At 33.5% G+C, this 19,024-nt stretch overlaps 1 protein-coding gene across 1 annotated transcript in view; it reads right to left on the reverse strand.

The window, feature by feature from the left end:
• The window catches only part of CACNA1C (calcium voltage-gated channel subunit alpha1 C), a 141,156-nt gene extending 123,381 nt beyond the window's left edge, over positions 1–17,775 (reverse strand). Inside the window, exons 1-2 of the mRNA XM_075855600.1 lie at positions 17,591–17,775; positions 17,082–17,221 (exon numbers count right to left, since the gene is read on the reverse strand). Of these exons, the coding sequence (XP_075711715.1) occupies positions 17,082–17,221; positions 17,591–17,775 (325 nt within the window). The remainder of the gene's footprint in view (positions 1–17,081; positions 17,222–17,590) is intronic.
• Positions 17,776–19,024: the final 1,249 nt, after the last annotated feature.

Genomic DNA, 19,024 nt, shown 5'->3' on the forward strand with positions numbered 1-19,024 from the left:
TACAGCAGAGATACAGATATATACAGTGTATACAGCAGAGATATAGATATATACAGTGTATACAGCAGAGATATAGATATATACAGTGTATACAGCAGAGATATAGATATATACAGCAGAGATATAGATATATACAGTGTATACAGCAGAGATATACAGATATATACAGTGTATACAGCAGAGATATACAGATATATACAGTGTATACAGCAGAGATATAGATATATACAGTGTATACAGCAGAGATACAGATATATACAGTGTATACAGCAGAGATATAGATATATACAGTGTATACAGCAGAGATATACAGATATATACAGTGTATACAGCAGAGATACAGATATATACAGTGTATACAGCAGAGATATAGAGATATATACAGTGTATACAGCAGAGATACAGATATATACAGTGTATACAGCAGAGATATAGATATATACAGTGTATACAGCAGAGATACAGATATATACAGTGTATACAGCAGAGATATAGATATATACAGTGTATACAGCAGAGATACAGATATATACAGTGTATACAGCAGAGATATAGATATATACAGTGTATACAGCAGAGATATAGATATATACAGTGTATACAGCAGAGATATAGATATATACAGTGTATACAGCAGAGATATAGAGATATACAGTGTATACAGCAGAGATATAGATATATACAGTGTATACAGCAGAGATATAGATATATACAGTGTATACAGCAGAGATATAGATATATACAGTGTATACAGCAGAGATATACAGATATATACAGCAGAGATATACAGATATATACAGTGTATACAGCAGAGATATAGATATATACAGTGTATACAGCAGAGATATAGATATATACAGTGTATACAGCAGAGATATAGATATATACAGCAGAGATATACAGATATATACAGCAGAGATATACAGATATATACAGCAGAGATATACAGATATATACAGTGTATACAGCAGAGATATAGATATATACAGTGTATACAGCAGAGATATAGATATATACAGTGTATACAGCAGAGATATAGATATATACAGCAGAGATATACAGATATATACAGCAGAGATATACAGATATATACAGCAGAGATATACAGATATATACAGTGTATACAGCAGAGATATAGATATATACAGTGTATACAGCAGAGATACAGATATATACAGTGTATACAGCAGAGATATAGATATATACAGCAGAGATATACAGATATATACAGTGTATACAGCAGAGATATACAGATATATACAGTGTATACAGCAGAGATACAGATATATACAGTGTATACAGCAGAGATATAGATATATACAGTGTATACAGCAGAGATACAGATATATACAGTGTATACAGCAGAGATATAGATATATACAGTGTATACAGCAGAGATATAGATATATACAGTGTATACAGCAGAGATATAGATATATACAGTGTATACAGCAGAGATACAGATATATACAGTGTATACAGCAGAGATATAGATATATACAGCAGAGATATAGATATATACTGTGTATACAGCAGAGATATAGATATATACAGTGTATACAGCAGAGATACAGATATATACAGTGTATACAGCAGAGATATAGATATATACAGCAGAGATATAGATATATACAGTGTATACAGCAGAGATACAGATATATACAGTGTATACAGCAGAGATACAGATATATACAGTGTATACAGCAGAGATATAGATATATACAGCAGAGATATAGATATATACTGTGTATACAGCAGAGATATACAGATATATACAGTGTATACAGCAGAGATACAGATATATACAGTGTATACAGCAGAGATACAGATATATACAGTGTATACAGCAGAGATATAGATATATACAGTGTATACAGCAGAGATACAGATATATACAGTGTATACAGCAGAGATATAGATATATACAGTGTATACAGCAGAGATACAGATATATACAGTGTATACAGCAGAGATATAGATATATACAGCAGAGATACAGACATATACAGTGTATACAGCAGAGATATACAGATATATACAGTGTATACAGCAGAGATATAGATATATACAGTGTATACAGCAGAGATATAGATATATACAGTGTATACAGCAGAGATATACAGATATATACAGTGTATACAGCAGAGATATACAGATATATATAGTGTATACAGCAGAGATATAGATATATACAGTGTATACAGCAGAGATACAGATATATACAGTGTATACAGCAGAGATATAGATATATACAGTGTATACAGCAGAGATATAGATATATACAGTGTATACAGCAGAGATATAGATATATACAGTGTATACAGCAGAGATACAGATATATACAGTGTATACAGCAGAGATATAGATATATACAGCAGAGATATAGATATATACAGTGTATACAGCAGAGATACAGATATATACAGTGTATACAGCAGAGATATAGATATATACAGCAGAGATACAGATATATACAGTGTATACAGCAGAGATATAGATACATACAGCAGAGATATAGATATATACAGTGTATACAGCAGAGATATACAGATATATACAGTGTATACAGCAGAGATACAGATATATACAGTGTATACAGCAGAGATATAGATATATACAGTGTATACAGCAGAGATATACAGATATATACAGTGTATACAGCAGAGATACAGATATATACAGTGTATACAGCAGAGATACAGATATATACAGTGTATACAGCAGAGATACAGATATATACAGTGTATACAGCAGAGATACAGATATATACAGTGTATACAGCAGAGATATAGATATATACAGTGTATACAGCAGAGATATAGATATATACAGTGTATACAGCAGATATATACAGTGTATACAGCAGAGATACAGATATATACAGCAGAGATACAGATATATACAGCAGAGATATAGATATATACAGTGTATACAGCAGAGATACAGATATATACAGTGTATACAGCAGAGATATAGATATATACAGTGTATACAGCAGAGATATAGATATATACAGTGTATACAGCAGAGATACAGATATATACAGTGTATACAGCAGAGATATAGATATATACAGTGTATACAGCAGAGATATACAGATATATACAGTGTATACAGCAGAGATACAGATATATACAGTGTATACAGCAGAGATATACAGATATATACAGTGTATACAGCAGAGATACAGATATATACAGTGTATACAGCAGAGATATAGATATATACAGTGTATACAGCAGAGATACAGATATATACAGTGTATACAGCAGAGATATAGATATATACAGTGTGTACAGCAGAGATATAGATATATACAGTGTGTACAGCAGAGATATAGATATATACAGTGTATACAGCAGAGATACAGATATATACAGTGTATACAGCAGAGATACAGATATATACAGTGTATACAGCAGAGATACAGATATATACAGTGTATACAGCAGAGATATAGATATATACAGTGTGAACAGCAGAGATATACAGATATATACAGTGTATACAGCAGAGATACAGATATATACAGTGTATACAGCAGAGATATACAGATATATACAGTGTATACAGCAGAGATATAGATATATACAGTGTATACAGCAGAGATATAGATATATACAGTGTATACAGCAGAGATATAGATATATACAGTGTATACAGCAGAGATATACAGATATATACAGTGTATACAGCAGAGATATACAGATATATACAGTGTATACAGCAGAGATATACAGATATATACAGTGTGAACAGCAGAGATATACAGATATATACAGTGTATACAGCAGAGATACAGATATATACAGTGTATACAGCAGAGATATACAGATATATACAGTGTATACAGCAGAGATATAGATATATACAGTGTATACAGCAGAGATATAGATATATACAGTGTATACAGCAGAGATATAGATATATACAGTGTATACAGCAGAGATATACAGATATATACAGTGTATACAGCAGAGATATAGATATATACAGTGTATACAGCAGAGATACAGATATATACAGTGTATACAGCAGAGATACAGATATATACAGTGTATACAGCAGAGATACAGATATATACAGTGTATACAGCAGAGATATAGATATATACAGTGTATACAGCAGAGATATAGATATATACAGTGTATACAGCAGAGATATAGATATATACAGTGTATACAGCAGAGATATACAGATATATACAGTGTATACAGCAGAGATATACAGATATATACAGTGTATACAGCAGAGATATAGATATATACAGTGTATACAGCAGAGATACAGATATATACAGTGTATACAGCAGAGATACAGATATATACAGTGTATACAGCAGAGATACAGATATATACAGTGTATACAGCAGAGATACAGATATATACAGTGTATACAGCAGAGATATAGATATATACAGTGTATACAGCAGAGATATAGATATATACAGTGTATACAGCAGAGATATACAGCTATATACAGTGTATACAGCAGAGATATACAGATATATACAGCAGAGATATACAGATATATACAGCAGAGATATACAGATATATACAGTGTATACGGCAGAGATATAGATATATACAGTGTATACGGCAGAGATATAGATATATACAGTGTATACAGCAGAGATATACAGATATATACAGTGTATACAGCAGAGATATAGATATATACAGTGTATACAGCAGAGATACAGATATATACAGCAGAGATATAGATATATACAGTGTATACAGCAGAGATATAGATATATACAGTGTATACAGCAGAGATACAGATATATACAGTGTATACAGCAGAGATATAGATATATACAGTGTGAACAGCAGAGATATACAGATATATACAGTGTATACAGCAGAGATATACAGATATATACAGTGTATACAGCAGAGATATACAGATATATACAGTGTATACAGCAGAGATATAGATATATACAGTGTATACAGCAGAGATATACAGATATATACAGTGTATACAGCAGAGATATACAGATATATACAGTGTATACAGCAGAGATATAGATATATACAGTGTATACAGCAGAGATACAGATATATACAGTGTATACAGCAGAGATATAGATATATACAGTGTATACAGCAGAGATATACAGATATATACAGTGTATACGGCAGAGATATAGATATATACAGTGTATACGGCAGAGATATAGATATATACAGTGTATACAGCAGAGATATACAGATATATACAGTGTATACAGCAGAGATATAGATATATACAGTGTATACAGCAGAGATACAGATATATACAGCAGAGATATAGATATATACAGTGTATACAGCAGAGATATAGATATATACAGTGTATACAGCAGAGATACAGATATATACAGTGTATACAGCAGAGATATAGATATATACAGTGTGAACAGCAGAGATATACAGATATATACAGTGTATACAGCAGAGATATACAGATATATACAGTGTATACAGCAGAGATATACAGATATATACAGTGTATACAGCAGAGATATAGATATATACAGTGTATACAGCAGAGATATAGATATATACAGTGTATACAGCAGAGATATAGATATATACAGTGTGTACAGCAGAGATATAGATATATACAGTGTATACAGCAGAGATATAGATATATACAGTGTATACAGCAGAGATATAGATATATACAGTGTATACAGCAGAGATACAGATATATACAGTGTATACAGCAGAGATACAGATATATACAGTGTATACAGCAGAGATATAGATATATACAGTGTATACAGCAGAGATATAGATATATACAGTGTATACAGCAGAGATATAGATATATACAGTGTGTACAGCAGAGATATAGATATATACAGTGTATACAGCAGAGATATAGATATATACAGTGTATACAGCAGAGATATAGATATATACAGTGTATACAGCAGAGATACAGATATATACAGTGTATACAGCAGAGATACAGATATATACAGTGTATACAGCAGATATATACAGATATATACAGTGTATACAGCAGAGATATAGATATATACAGTGTATACAGCAGAGATATAGATATATACAGTGTATACAGCAGAGATATAGATATATACAGTGTATACAGCAGAGATACAGATATATACAGTGTATACAGCAGAGATATAGATATATACAGTGTATACAGCAGAGATACAGATATATACAGTGTATACAGCAGAGATATACAGATATATACAGTGTATACAGCAGAGATATACAGATATATACAGTGTATACAGCAGAGATATACAGATATATACAGTGTATACAGCAGAGATATAGATATATACAGTGTATACAGCAGAGATATAGATATATACAGTGTATACAGCAGAGATATACAGATATATACAGTGTATACAGCAGAGATACAGATATATACAGTGTATACAGCAGAGATATAGATATATACAGTGTATACAGCAGAGATATACAGATATATACAGTGTATACAGCAGAGATATAGATATATACAGTGTATACAGCAGAGATATACAGTGTATACAGCAGAGATATAGATATATACAGCAGAGATATAGATATATACAGTGTATACAGCAGAGATACAGATATATACAGTGTATACAGCAGAGATACAGATATATACAGTGTATACAGCAGAGATACAGAGATATACAGTGTATACAGCAGAGATATAGATATATACAGTGTATACAGCAGAGATATAGATATATACAGTGTATACAGCAGAGATACAGATATATACAGTGTATACAGCAGAGATACAGATATATACAGTGTATACAGCAGAGATACAGATATATACAGTGTATACAGCAGAGATATAGATATATACAGTGTATACAGCAGAGATATATATACAGTGTATACAGCAGAGATACAGATATATACAGTGTATACAGCAGAGATACAGATATATACAGTGTATACAGCAGAGATACAGATATATACAGTGTATACAGCAGAGATATAGATATATACAGTGTATACAGCAGAGATATAGATATATACAGTGTATACAGCAGAGATATACAGAGATATACAGTGTATACAGCAGAGATACAGATATATACAGTGTATACAGCAGAGATACAGATATATACAGTGTATACAGCAGAGATATAGATATATACAGTGTATACAGCAGAGATATACAGATATATACAGTGTATACAGCAGAGATATACAGATATATACAGTGTATACAGCAGAGATATAGATATATACAGTGTATACAGCAGAGATACAGATATATACAGTGTATACAGCAGAGATACAGATATATACAGTGTATACAGCAGAGATATAGATATATACAGTGTATACAGCAGAGATACAGATATATACAGTGTATACAGCAGAGATATAGATATATACAGTGTATACAGCAGAGATACAGATATATACAGTGTATACAGCAGAGATATAGATATATACAGTGTATACAGCAGAGATACAGATATATACAGTGTATACAGCAGAGATATAGATATATACAGTGTATACAGCAGAGATATAGATATATACAGTGTATACAGCAGAGATATAGATATATACAGTGTATACAGCAGAGATATAGATATATACAGTGTATACAGCAGAGATATAGATATATACAGTGTATACAGCAGAGATATAGATATATACAGTGTATACAGCAGAGATACAGATATATACAGTGTATACAGCAGAGATATAGATATATACAGTGTATACAGCAGAGATATAGATATATACAGTGTATACAGCAGAGATATAGATATATACAGTGTATACAGCAGAGATACAGATATATACAGTGTATACAGCAGAGATACAGATATATACAGTGTATACAGCAGAGATATAGATATATACAGTGTATACAGCAGAGATATAGATATATACAGTGTATACAGCAGAGATATAGATATATACAGTGTATACAGCAGAGATACAGATATATACAGTGTATACAGCAGAGATACAGATATATACAGTGTATACAGCAGAGATATAGATATATACAGTGTATACAGCAGAGATACAGATATATACAGTGTATACAGCAGAGATATAGATATATACAGTGTATACAGCAGAGATACAGATATATACAGTGTATACAGCAGAGATATAGATATATACAGTGTATACAGCAGAGATACAGATATATACAGTGTATACAGCAGAGATATAGATATATACAGCAGAGATACAGATATATACAGTGTATAAAGCAGAGATATACAGATATATACAGTGTATAAAGCAGAGATATACAGATATATACAGTGTATACAGCAGAGATATAGATATATACAGTGTATACAGCAGAGATATAGATATATACAGTGTATACAGCAGAGATATAGATATATACAGTGTATACAGCAGAGATATAGATATATACAGTGTATACAGCAGAGATATAGATATATACAGTGTATACAGCAGAGATATAGATATATACAGTGTATACAGCAGAGATATAGATATATACAGTGTATACAGCAGAGATATAGATATATACAGTGTATACAGCAGAGATATACAGATATATACAGTGTATACAGCAGAGATATACAGATATATACAGTGTATACAGCAGAGATATAGATATATACAGTGTATACAGCAGAGATACAGATATATACAGCAGAGATATAGATATATACAGTGTATACAGCAGAGATACAGATATATACAGTGTATACAGCAGAGATATACAGATATATACAGTGTATACAGCAGAGATATAGATATATACAGTGTATACAGCAGAGATACAGATATATACAGCAGAGATATAGATATATACAGTGTATACAGCAGAGATACAGATATATACAGTGTATACAGCAGAGATATACAGATATATACAGTGTATACAGCAGAGATACAGATATATACAGTGTATACAGCAGAGATATACAGATATATACAGTGTATACAGCAGAGATATACAGATATATACAGTGTATACAGCAGAGATACAGATATATACAGTGTATACAGCAGAGATACAGATATATACAGTGTATACAGCAGAGATATACAGATATATACAGTGTATACAGCAGAGATATAGATATATACAGTGTATACAGCAGAGATACAGATATATACAGTGTATACAGCAGAGATATAGATATATACAGTGTATACAGCAGAGATACAGATATATACAGTGTATACAGCAGAGATATAGATATATACAGTGTATACAGCAGAGATATACAGATATATACAGTGTGTACAGCAGAGATACAGATATATACAGTGTATACAGCAGAGATACAGATATATACAGTGTATACAGCAGAGATACAGATATATACAGTGTATACAGCAGAGATATAGATATATACAGTGTATACAGCAGAGATATAGATATATACAGTGTATACAGCAGAGATATAGATATATACAGTGTATACAGCAGAGATACAGATATATACAGTGTATACAGCAGAGATATAGATATATACAGTGTATACAGCAGAGATATACAGATATATACAGTGTATACAGCAGAGATACAGATATATACAGTGTATACAGCAGAGATATACAGATATATACAGTGTATACAGCAGAGATACAGATATATACAGTGTATACAGCAGAGATATAGATATATACAGTGTATACAGCAGAGATACAGATATATACAGTGTATACAGCAGAGATATACAGATATATACAGCAGAGATACAGATATATACAGTGTATACAGCAGAGATACAGATATATACAGTGTATACAGCAGAGATACAGATATATACAGTGTATACAGCAGAGATACAGATATATACAGTGTATACAGCAGAGATATACAGATATATACAGTGTATACAGCAGAGATATAGATATATACAGTGTATACAGCAGAGATATAGATATATACAGTGTATACAGCAGAGATACAGATATATACAGTGTATACAGCAGAGATATAGATATATACAGTGTATACAGCAGAGATACAGATATATACAGTGTATACAGCAGAGATATACAGATATATACAGCAGAGATACAGATATATACAGTGTATACAGCAGAGATACAGATATATACAGTGTATACAGCAGAGATACAGATATATACAGTGTATACAGCAGAGATATACAGATATATACAGCAGAGATACAGATATATACAGTGTATACAGCAGAGATACAGATATATACAGTGTATACAGCAGAGATACAGATATATACAGTGTATACAGCAGAGATACAGATATATACAGCAGAGATATAGATATATACAGTGTATACAGCAGAGATATACAGATATATACAGTGTATACAGCAGAGATACAGATATATACAGTGTATACAGCAGAGATATACAGATATATACAGTGTATACAGCAGAGATATAGATATATACAGTGTATACAGCAGAGATACAGATATATACAGTGTATACAGCAGAGATATAGATATATACAGTGTATACAGCAGAGATATAGATATATACAGTGTATACAGCAGAGATATAGATATATACAGTGTATACAGCAGAGATATAGATATATACAGTGTATACAGCAGAGATATAGATATATACAGTGTATACAGCAGAGATATAGATATATACAGTGTATACAGCAGAGATATAGATATATACAGTGTATACAGCAGAGATACAGATATATACAGTGTATACAGCAGAGATATACAGATATATACAGTGTATACAGCAGAGATACAGATATATACAGTGTATACAGCAGAGATATACAGATATATACAGTGTATACAGCAGAGATACAGATATATACAGTGTATACAGCAGAGATATAGATATATACAGTGTATACAGCAGAGATACAGATATATACAGTGTATACAGCAGAGATATACAGATATATACAGTGTATACAGCAGAGATACAGATATATACAGTGTATACAGCAGAGATATAGATATATACAGCAGAGATATAGATATATACAGTGTATACAGCAGAGATATAGATATATACAGTGTATACAGCAGAGATACAGATATATACAGTGTATACAGCAGAGATATAGATATATACAGTGTATACAGCAGAGATATAGATATATACAGTGTATACAGCAGAGATATAGATATATACAGTGTATACAGCAGAGATATAGATATATACAGTGTATACAGCAGAGATATAGATATATACAGTGTATACAGCAGAGATATACAGTGTATACAGCAGAGATATAGATATATACAGTGTATACAGCAGAGATACAGATATATACAGTGTATACAGCAGAGATACAGATATATACAGTGTATACAGCAGAGATATAGATATATACAGTGTATACAGCAGAGATACAGATATATACAGCAGAGATATAGATATATACAGTGTATACAGCAGAGATATAGATATATACAGTGTATACAGCAGAGATATACAGATATATACAGTGTATACAGCAGAGATATAGATATATACAGTGTATACAGCAGAGATATAGATATATACAGTGTATACAGCAGAGATATATAGTGTATACAGCAGAGATATACAGATATATACAGTGTATACAGCAGAGATATACAGATATATACAGTGTATACAGCAGAGATATAGATATATACAGCAGAGATATAGATATATACAGTGTATACAGCAGAGATACAGATATATACAGTGTATACAGCAGAGATATAGATATATACAGTGTATACAGCAGAGATATAGATATATACAGTGTATACAGCAGAGATACAGATGTATACAGCAGAGATATACAGATATATACAGTGTATACAGCAGAGATATAGATATATACAGTGTATACAGCAGAGATATACAGTGTATACAGCAGAGATATAGATATATACAGTGTATACAGCAGAGATACAGATATATACAGTGTATACAGCAGAGATATAGATATATACAGCAGAGATATAGATATATACAGTGTATACAGCAGAGATACAGATATATACAGTGTATACAGCAGAGATACAGATATATACAGTGTATACAGCAGAGATACAGATATATACAGTGTATACAGCAGAGATATACAGATATATACAGTGTATACAGCAGAGATATAGATATATACAGTGTATACAGCAGAGATATAGATATATACAGTGTGTACAGCAGAGATATACAGATATATACAGTGTATACAGCAGAGATATAGATATATACAGTGTATACAGCAGAGATACAGATATATACAGTGTATACAGCAGAGATACAGATATATACAGTGTATACAGCAGAGATATAGATATATACAGTGTATACAGCAGAGATATAGATATATACAGTGTATACAGCAGAGATACAGATATATACAGTGTATACAGCAGAGATACAGATATATACAGTGTATACAGCAGAGATACAGATATATACAGTGTATACAGCAGAGATATAGATATATACAGTGTATACAGCAGAGATATAGATATATACAGTGTATACAGCAGAGATACAGATATATACAGTGTATACAGCAGAGATATAGATATATACAGTGTATACAGCAGAGATATAGATATATACAGCAGAGATATAGATATATACAGTGTATACAGAAGAGATATAGATATATACAGTGTATACAGCAGAGATATAGATATATACAGTGTATACAGCAGAGATACAGATATATACAGTGTATACAGCAGAGATATAGATATATACAGTGTATACAGCAGAGATATAGATATATACAGTGTATACAGCAGAGATACAGATATATACAGTGTATACAGCAGAGATACAGATATATACAGTGTATACAGCAGAGATACAGATATATACAGTGTATACAGCAGAGATACAGATATATACAGTGTATACAGCAGAGATATACAGATATATACAGTGTATACAGCAGAGATATAGATATATACAGTGTATACAGCAGAGATACAGATATATACAGTGTATACAGCAGAGATACAGATATATACAGTGTATACAGCAGAGATACAGATATATACAGTGTATACAGCAGAGATACAGATATATACAGTGTATACAGCAGAGATACAGATATATACAGTGTATACAGCAGAGATACAGATATATACAGTGTATACAGCAGAGATATAGATATATACAGTGTATACAGCAGAGATACAGATATATACAGTGTATACAGCAGAGATATAGATATATACAGTGTATACAGCAGAGATATAGATATATACAGTGTATACAGCAGAGATACAGATATATACAGTGTATACAGCAGAGATATAGATATATACAGTGTATACAGCAGAGATATAGATATATACAGTGTATACAGCAGAGATACAGATATATACAGTGTATACAGCAGAGATATAGATATATACAGCAGAGATATAGATATATACTGTGTATACAGCAGAGATATACAGATATATACAGTGTATACAGCAGAGATATACAGATATATACAGCAGAGATACAGATATATACAGTGTATACAGCAGAGATATACAGATATATACAGTGTATACAGCAGAGATATACAGATATATACAGTGTATACAGCAGAGATACAGATATATACAGTGTATACAGCAGAGATACAGATATATACAGTGTATACAGCAGAGATATACAGATATATACAGTGTATACAGCAGAGATACAGATATATACAGTGTATACAGCAGAGATATAGATATATACAGTGTATACAGCAGAGATACAGATATATACAGTGTATACAGCAGAGATACAGATATATACAGTGTATACAGCAGAGATATAGATATATACAGTGTATACAGCAGAGATATAGATATATACAGTGTATACAGCAGAGATACAGATATATACAGTGTATACAGCAGAGATACAGATATATACAGTGTATACAGCAGAGATATAGATATATACAGTGTATACAGCAGAGATACAGATATATACAGTGTATACAGCAGAGATATAGATATATACAGTGTATAGAGCAGAGATACAGATATATACAGTGTATACAGCAGAGATATAGATATATACAGTGTATACAGCAGAGATATACAGATATATACAGCAGAGATACAGATATATACAGTGTATACAGCAGAGATATAGATATATACAGTGTATACAGCAGAGATATAGATATATACAGTGTATACAGCAGAGATATAGATATATACAGTGTATACAGCAGAGATACAGATATATACAGTGTATACAGCAGAGATATAGATATATACAGTGTATACAGCAGAGATATAGATATATACAGTGTATACAGCAGAGATACAGATATATACAGTGTATACAGCAGAGATATAGATATATACAGTGTATACAGCAGAGATACAGATATATACAGTGTATACAGCAGAGATATAGATATATACAGTGTATACAGCAGAGATATAGATATATACAGTGTATACAGCAGAGATACAGATATATACAGTGTATACAGCAGAGATATAGATATATACAGCAGAGATACAGATATATACAGTGTATACAGCAGAGATATAGATATATACAGTGTATACAGCAGAGATATAGATATATACAGTGTATACAGCAGAGATATAGATATATACAGCAGAGATATAGATATATACTGTGTATACAGCAGAGATATACAGATATATACAGTGTATACAGCAGAGATATACAGATATATACAGTGTATACAGCAGAGATACAGATATATACAGTGTATACAGCAGAGATACAGATATATACAGTGTATACAGCAGAGATATACAGATATATACAGTGTATACAGCAGAGATACAGATATATACAGTGTATACAGCAGAGATATAGATATATACAGTGTATACAGCAGAGATACAGATATATACAGTGTATACAGCAGAGATACAGATATATACAGTGTATACAGCAGAGATATAGATATATACAGTGTATACAGCAGAGATATAGATATATACAGTGTATACAGCAGAGATACAGATATATACAGTGTATACAGCAGAGATACAGATATATACAGTGTATACAGCAGAGATATAGATATATACAGTGTATAGAGCAGAGATACAGATATATACAGTGTATACAGCAGAGATATACAGATATATACAGTGTATACAGCAGAGATATACAGATATATACAGTGTATACAGCAGAGATATAGATATATACAGTGTATACAGCAGAGATATAGATATATACAGTGTATACAGCAGAGATACAGATATATACAGTGTATACAGCAGAGATACAGATATATACAGTGTATACAGCAGAGATACAGATATATACAGTGTATACAGCAGAGATATAGATATATACAGTGTATACAGCAGAGATATACAGATATATACAGTGTATACAGCAGAGATATAGATATATACAGTGTATACAGCAGAGATATAGATATATACAGTGTATACAGCAGAGATATAGATATATACAGTGTATACAGCAGAGATACAGATATATACAGTGTATACAGCAGAGATATAGATATATACAGTGTATACAGCAGAGATATAGATATATACAGTGTATACAGCAGAGATATAGATATATACAGTGTATACAGCAGAGATATAGATATATACAGTGTATACAGCAGAGATATAGAGATATACAGTGTATACAGCAGAGATATAGATATATACAGTGTATACAGCAGAGATATAGATATATACAGTGTATACAGCAGAGATATAGATATATACAGTGTATACAGCAGAGATATAGATATATACAGTGTATACAGCAGAGATATAGATATATACAGTGTATACAGCAGAGATATAGATATATACAGTGTATACAGCAGAGATATAGAGATATACAGTGTATACAGCAGAGATATAGATATATACAGTGTATACAGCAGAGATATAGATATATACAGTGTATACAGCAGAGATATAGATATATACAGTGTATACAGCAGAGATATAGATATATACAGTGTATACAGCAGAGATATACAGATATATACAGTGTATACAGCAGAGATACAGATATATACAGTGTATACAGCAGAGATACAGATATATACAGTGTATACAGCAGAGATACAGATATATACAGTGTATACAGCAGAGATATACAGATATATACAGTGTATACAGCAGAGATACAGATATATACAGTGTATACAGCAGAGATACAGATATATACAGTGTATACAGCAGAGATATAGATATATACAGTGTATACAGCAGAGATATAGATATATACAGTGTATACAGCAGAGATATAGATATATACAGTGTATACAGCAGAGATATAGAGATATACAGTGTATACAGCAGAGATATAGATATATACAGTGTATACAGCAGAGATATAGATATATACAGTGTATACAGCAGAGATATAGAGATATACAGTGTATACAGCAGAGATATAGATATATACAGTGTATACAGCAGAGATATAGATATATACAGTGTATACAGCAGAGATATAGAGATATACAGTGTATACAGCAGAGATATAGATATATACAGCAGAGATACAGATATATACAGTGTATACAGCAGAGATATAGATATATACAGTGTATACAGCAGAGATACAGATATATACAGTGTATACAGCAGAGATACAGATATATACAGTGTATACAGCAGAGATACAGATATATACAGTGTATACAGCAGAGATATAGATATATACAGTGTATACAGCAGAGATATAGATATATACAGTGTATACAGCAGAGATACAGATATATACAGTGTATACAGCAGAGATATAGATATATACAGTGTATACAGCAGAGATATAGATATATACAGTGTATACAGCAGAGATACAGATATATACAGTGTATACAGCAGAGATATAGATATATACAGTGTATACAGCAGAGATATAGATATATACAGTGTATACAGCAGAGATATATACAGTGTATACAGCAGAGATATAGATATATACAGTGTATACAGCAGAGATATAGATATATACAGTGTATACAGCAGAGATACAGATATATACAGTGTATACAGCAGAGATATAGATATATACAGTGTATACAGCAGAGATATAGATATATACAGTGTATACAGCAGAGATATAGATATATACAGTGTGCACAGATAGATAGACATGCCATTACCACTTATTATCATGTGACCATTAGGTCCCCCTACTTACTAGGTACCCCGGAAACCAGTCTAAGGGGTCTCAGGACTCGAAATGCTCGCAGCGCCTTGACATCGAATCCTGCCCCTTTGCCGCCCAGGGCGCTGCCGCCGTCTGCCTTAGTCGCTTGCTCTAAAATTGCGCTGAAAAGCCTGAAAGGAAGAAAAGTAAATGGTGGAAACACGGAGTAAAGCACAGCAGGGAGGACTACAAGCAGCAGGAAGATCTCAGACTGACAGGGAGGGCCACTCGGCAGCACAGAGTATTTCAGGAGAGGTAAGTGCTGGGCTTGTGGGACGAAGGAGCAGGGGACACCAGGAGCACAGAGTATTTCAGGAGAGGAGTGTGCTGATCACATAGGAGGTCACAAACTGTTACATAGAGGGAGGAGCAGGGTCTTCTGTAGCACAGAGTATTTCAGGAGAGGAGTAAACTGATCTTGTGGGAAGCCAGAGACAGAGTTACGTGGAGGGAGGAGCAGGGGCCCCAGACTCGGGGCCCCACAGATACACATCACTCACCCTACTACCACAATGATGAAATCCAGCAAGTTCCAGCCGTTGCGGAGGTAAGCGTTGGGGTGAAAGAGCAGCCCGTATGCGATGACTTTAAGAAAAGCTTCCACTGTGAAGATGATGAGGAAAAGATATTCTACCCGCTCCTGCAGGGGAGACACAAGAACAGAACCCCCGTTAACAAAATCCATGGACTGACACAGGAAGGTGAGGGCCCCTGTGCAAGACCCTGACGTGGACCCCCAGCAGCGAAGCAACATTCATGGAAGAACGAGACACAGGTGCCTGAAGATCACGTCTACTACTGGACAAGTGTGCAATGTTACCTCGGATGTAGTGGGAATACAGTGAGCGTGCTCAGTGCACATTTCTTCTCTCCTACCCATTCTTAGACCTGTCCTAGTGACAAGTTCCCCAAAGTTGGTGGTGCCCACTACCCATCCAGGTCTCCTCTGCAGCTGAATATGTAATATATCCGCCCCCGGACTATCAAACACAACAGCCGCTCCTCCTATAACATTGCGGTACTTTTAGAAGCCCTGGACTATAGGGTTAGTGGCCCTTTAAATGTCACATCCCAATACATGAACAAGGCCTCAATCCTCCATAGAGCAGAACGGACGGCGGCCGCAGCGACGTATAATGGTCGATCAGCCCTGACATCCTTAAGTGAACAGAAGCCGACGAGGGACCCTCCATATTGATCCCCTATTTATCTCTGTGATGCCGGCGGGCGGTCGGGGAGATCCATCTCATTTACGTCTTCAGCGGCAGCCGCTCGCTGGTGAGATTTACGTCTGCCAGAGAAATAATCAGAATCTCCGAAAATACGAAGAAATCTCAGCGACCCCATCCCCCGCCTGATCCCCAGAACCCCACACTGGGCGGCTTCTAATCTGTTATATGATCACAGGGGGAGGATGAGGACCCCCATCATCCCCATCATCCGACCTCCCTGCCTGGCGCAGTCACACAACATTATTGGCTCAGTAATCGTTACAATGTCACACGTCTGCAGCGATTCACGATTACACACCGCAACGTCCGGACCACCAAGCAGGATTTGTAGGCTGCGTTCACACTGTGCGTTTTTTTAAATCCTTTTTTTGTTTTGTTCGATGAATCCCCATTGACGGATCTGAGAGTTCTCCTACTAATACAAAAAACGCACAGTGTGAACCCAGCCTTATATTCCGATAAACGGCGGTGTACGACCAACAAGCGTTTTATCTCTCGCCAGCATCCGATCGTGTCAATGGGTCTGTAGTCATTCATGTCAGAAACGGTCTGCTCAACCAGTGTATCTAATCCCACCATGTGTGATACAGTCTGCTGAGCTGCTGTATCTAATCCTATCATGTGTGATACTGTCTGCTCAACCAGTGTATCTAATCCTATCATGTGTGATACTGTCTGCCGAGCTGTGTATCTAATCCTATC

This window comes from Rhinoderma darwinii, chromosome 3 (assembly GCF_050947455.1).
Source record: "Rhinoderma darwinii isolate aRhiDar2 chromosome 3, aRhiDar2.hap1, whole genome shotgun sequence".
NCBI lineage: Eukaryota > Metazoa > Chordata > Amphibia > Anura > Rhinodermatidae > Rhinoderma > Rhinoderma darwinii.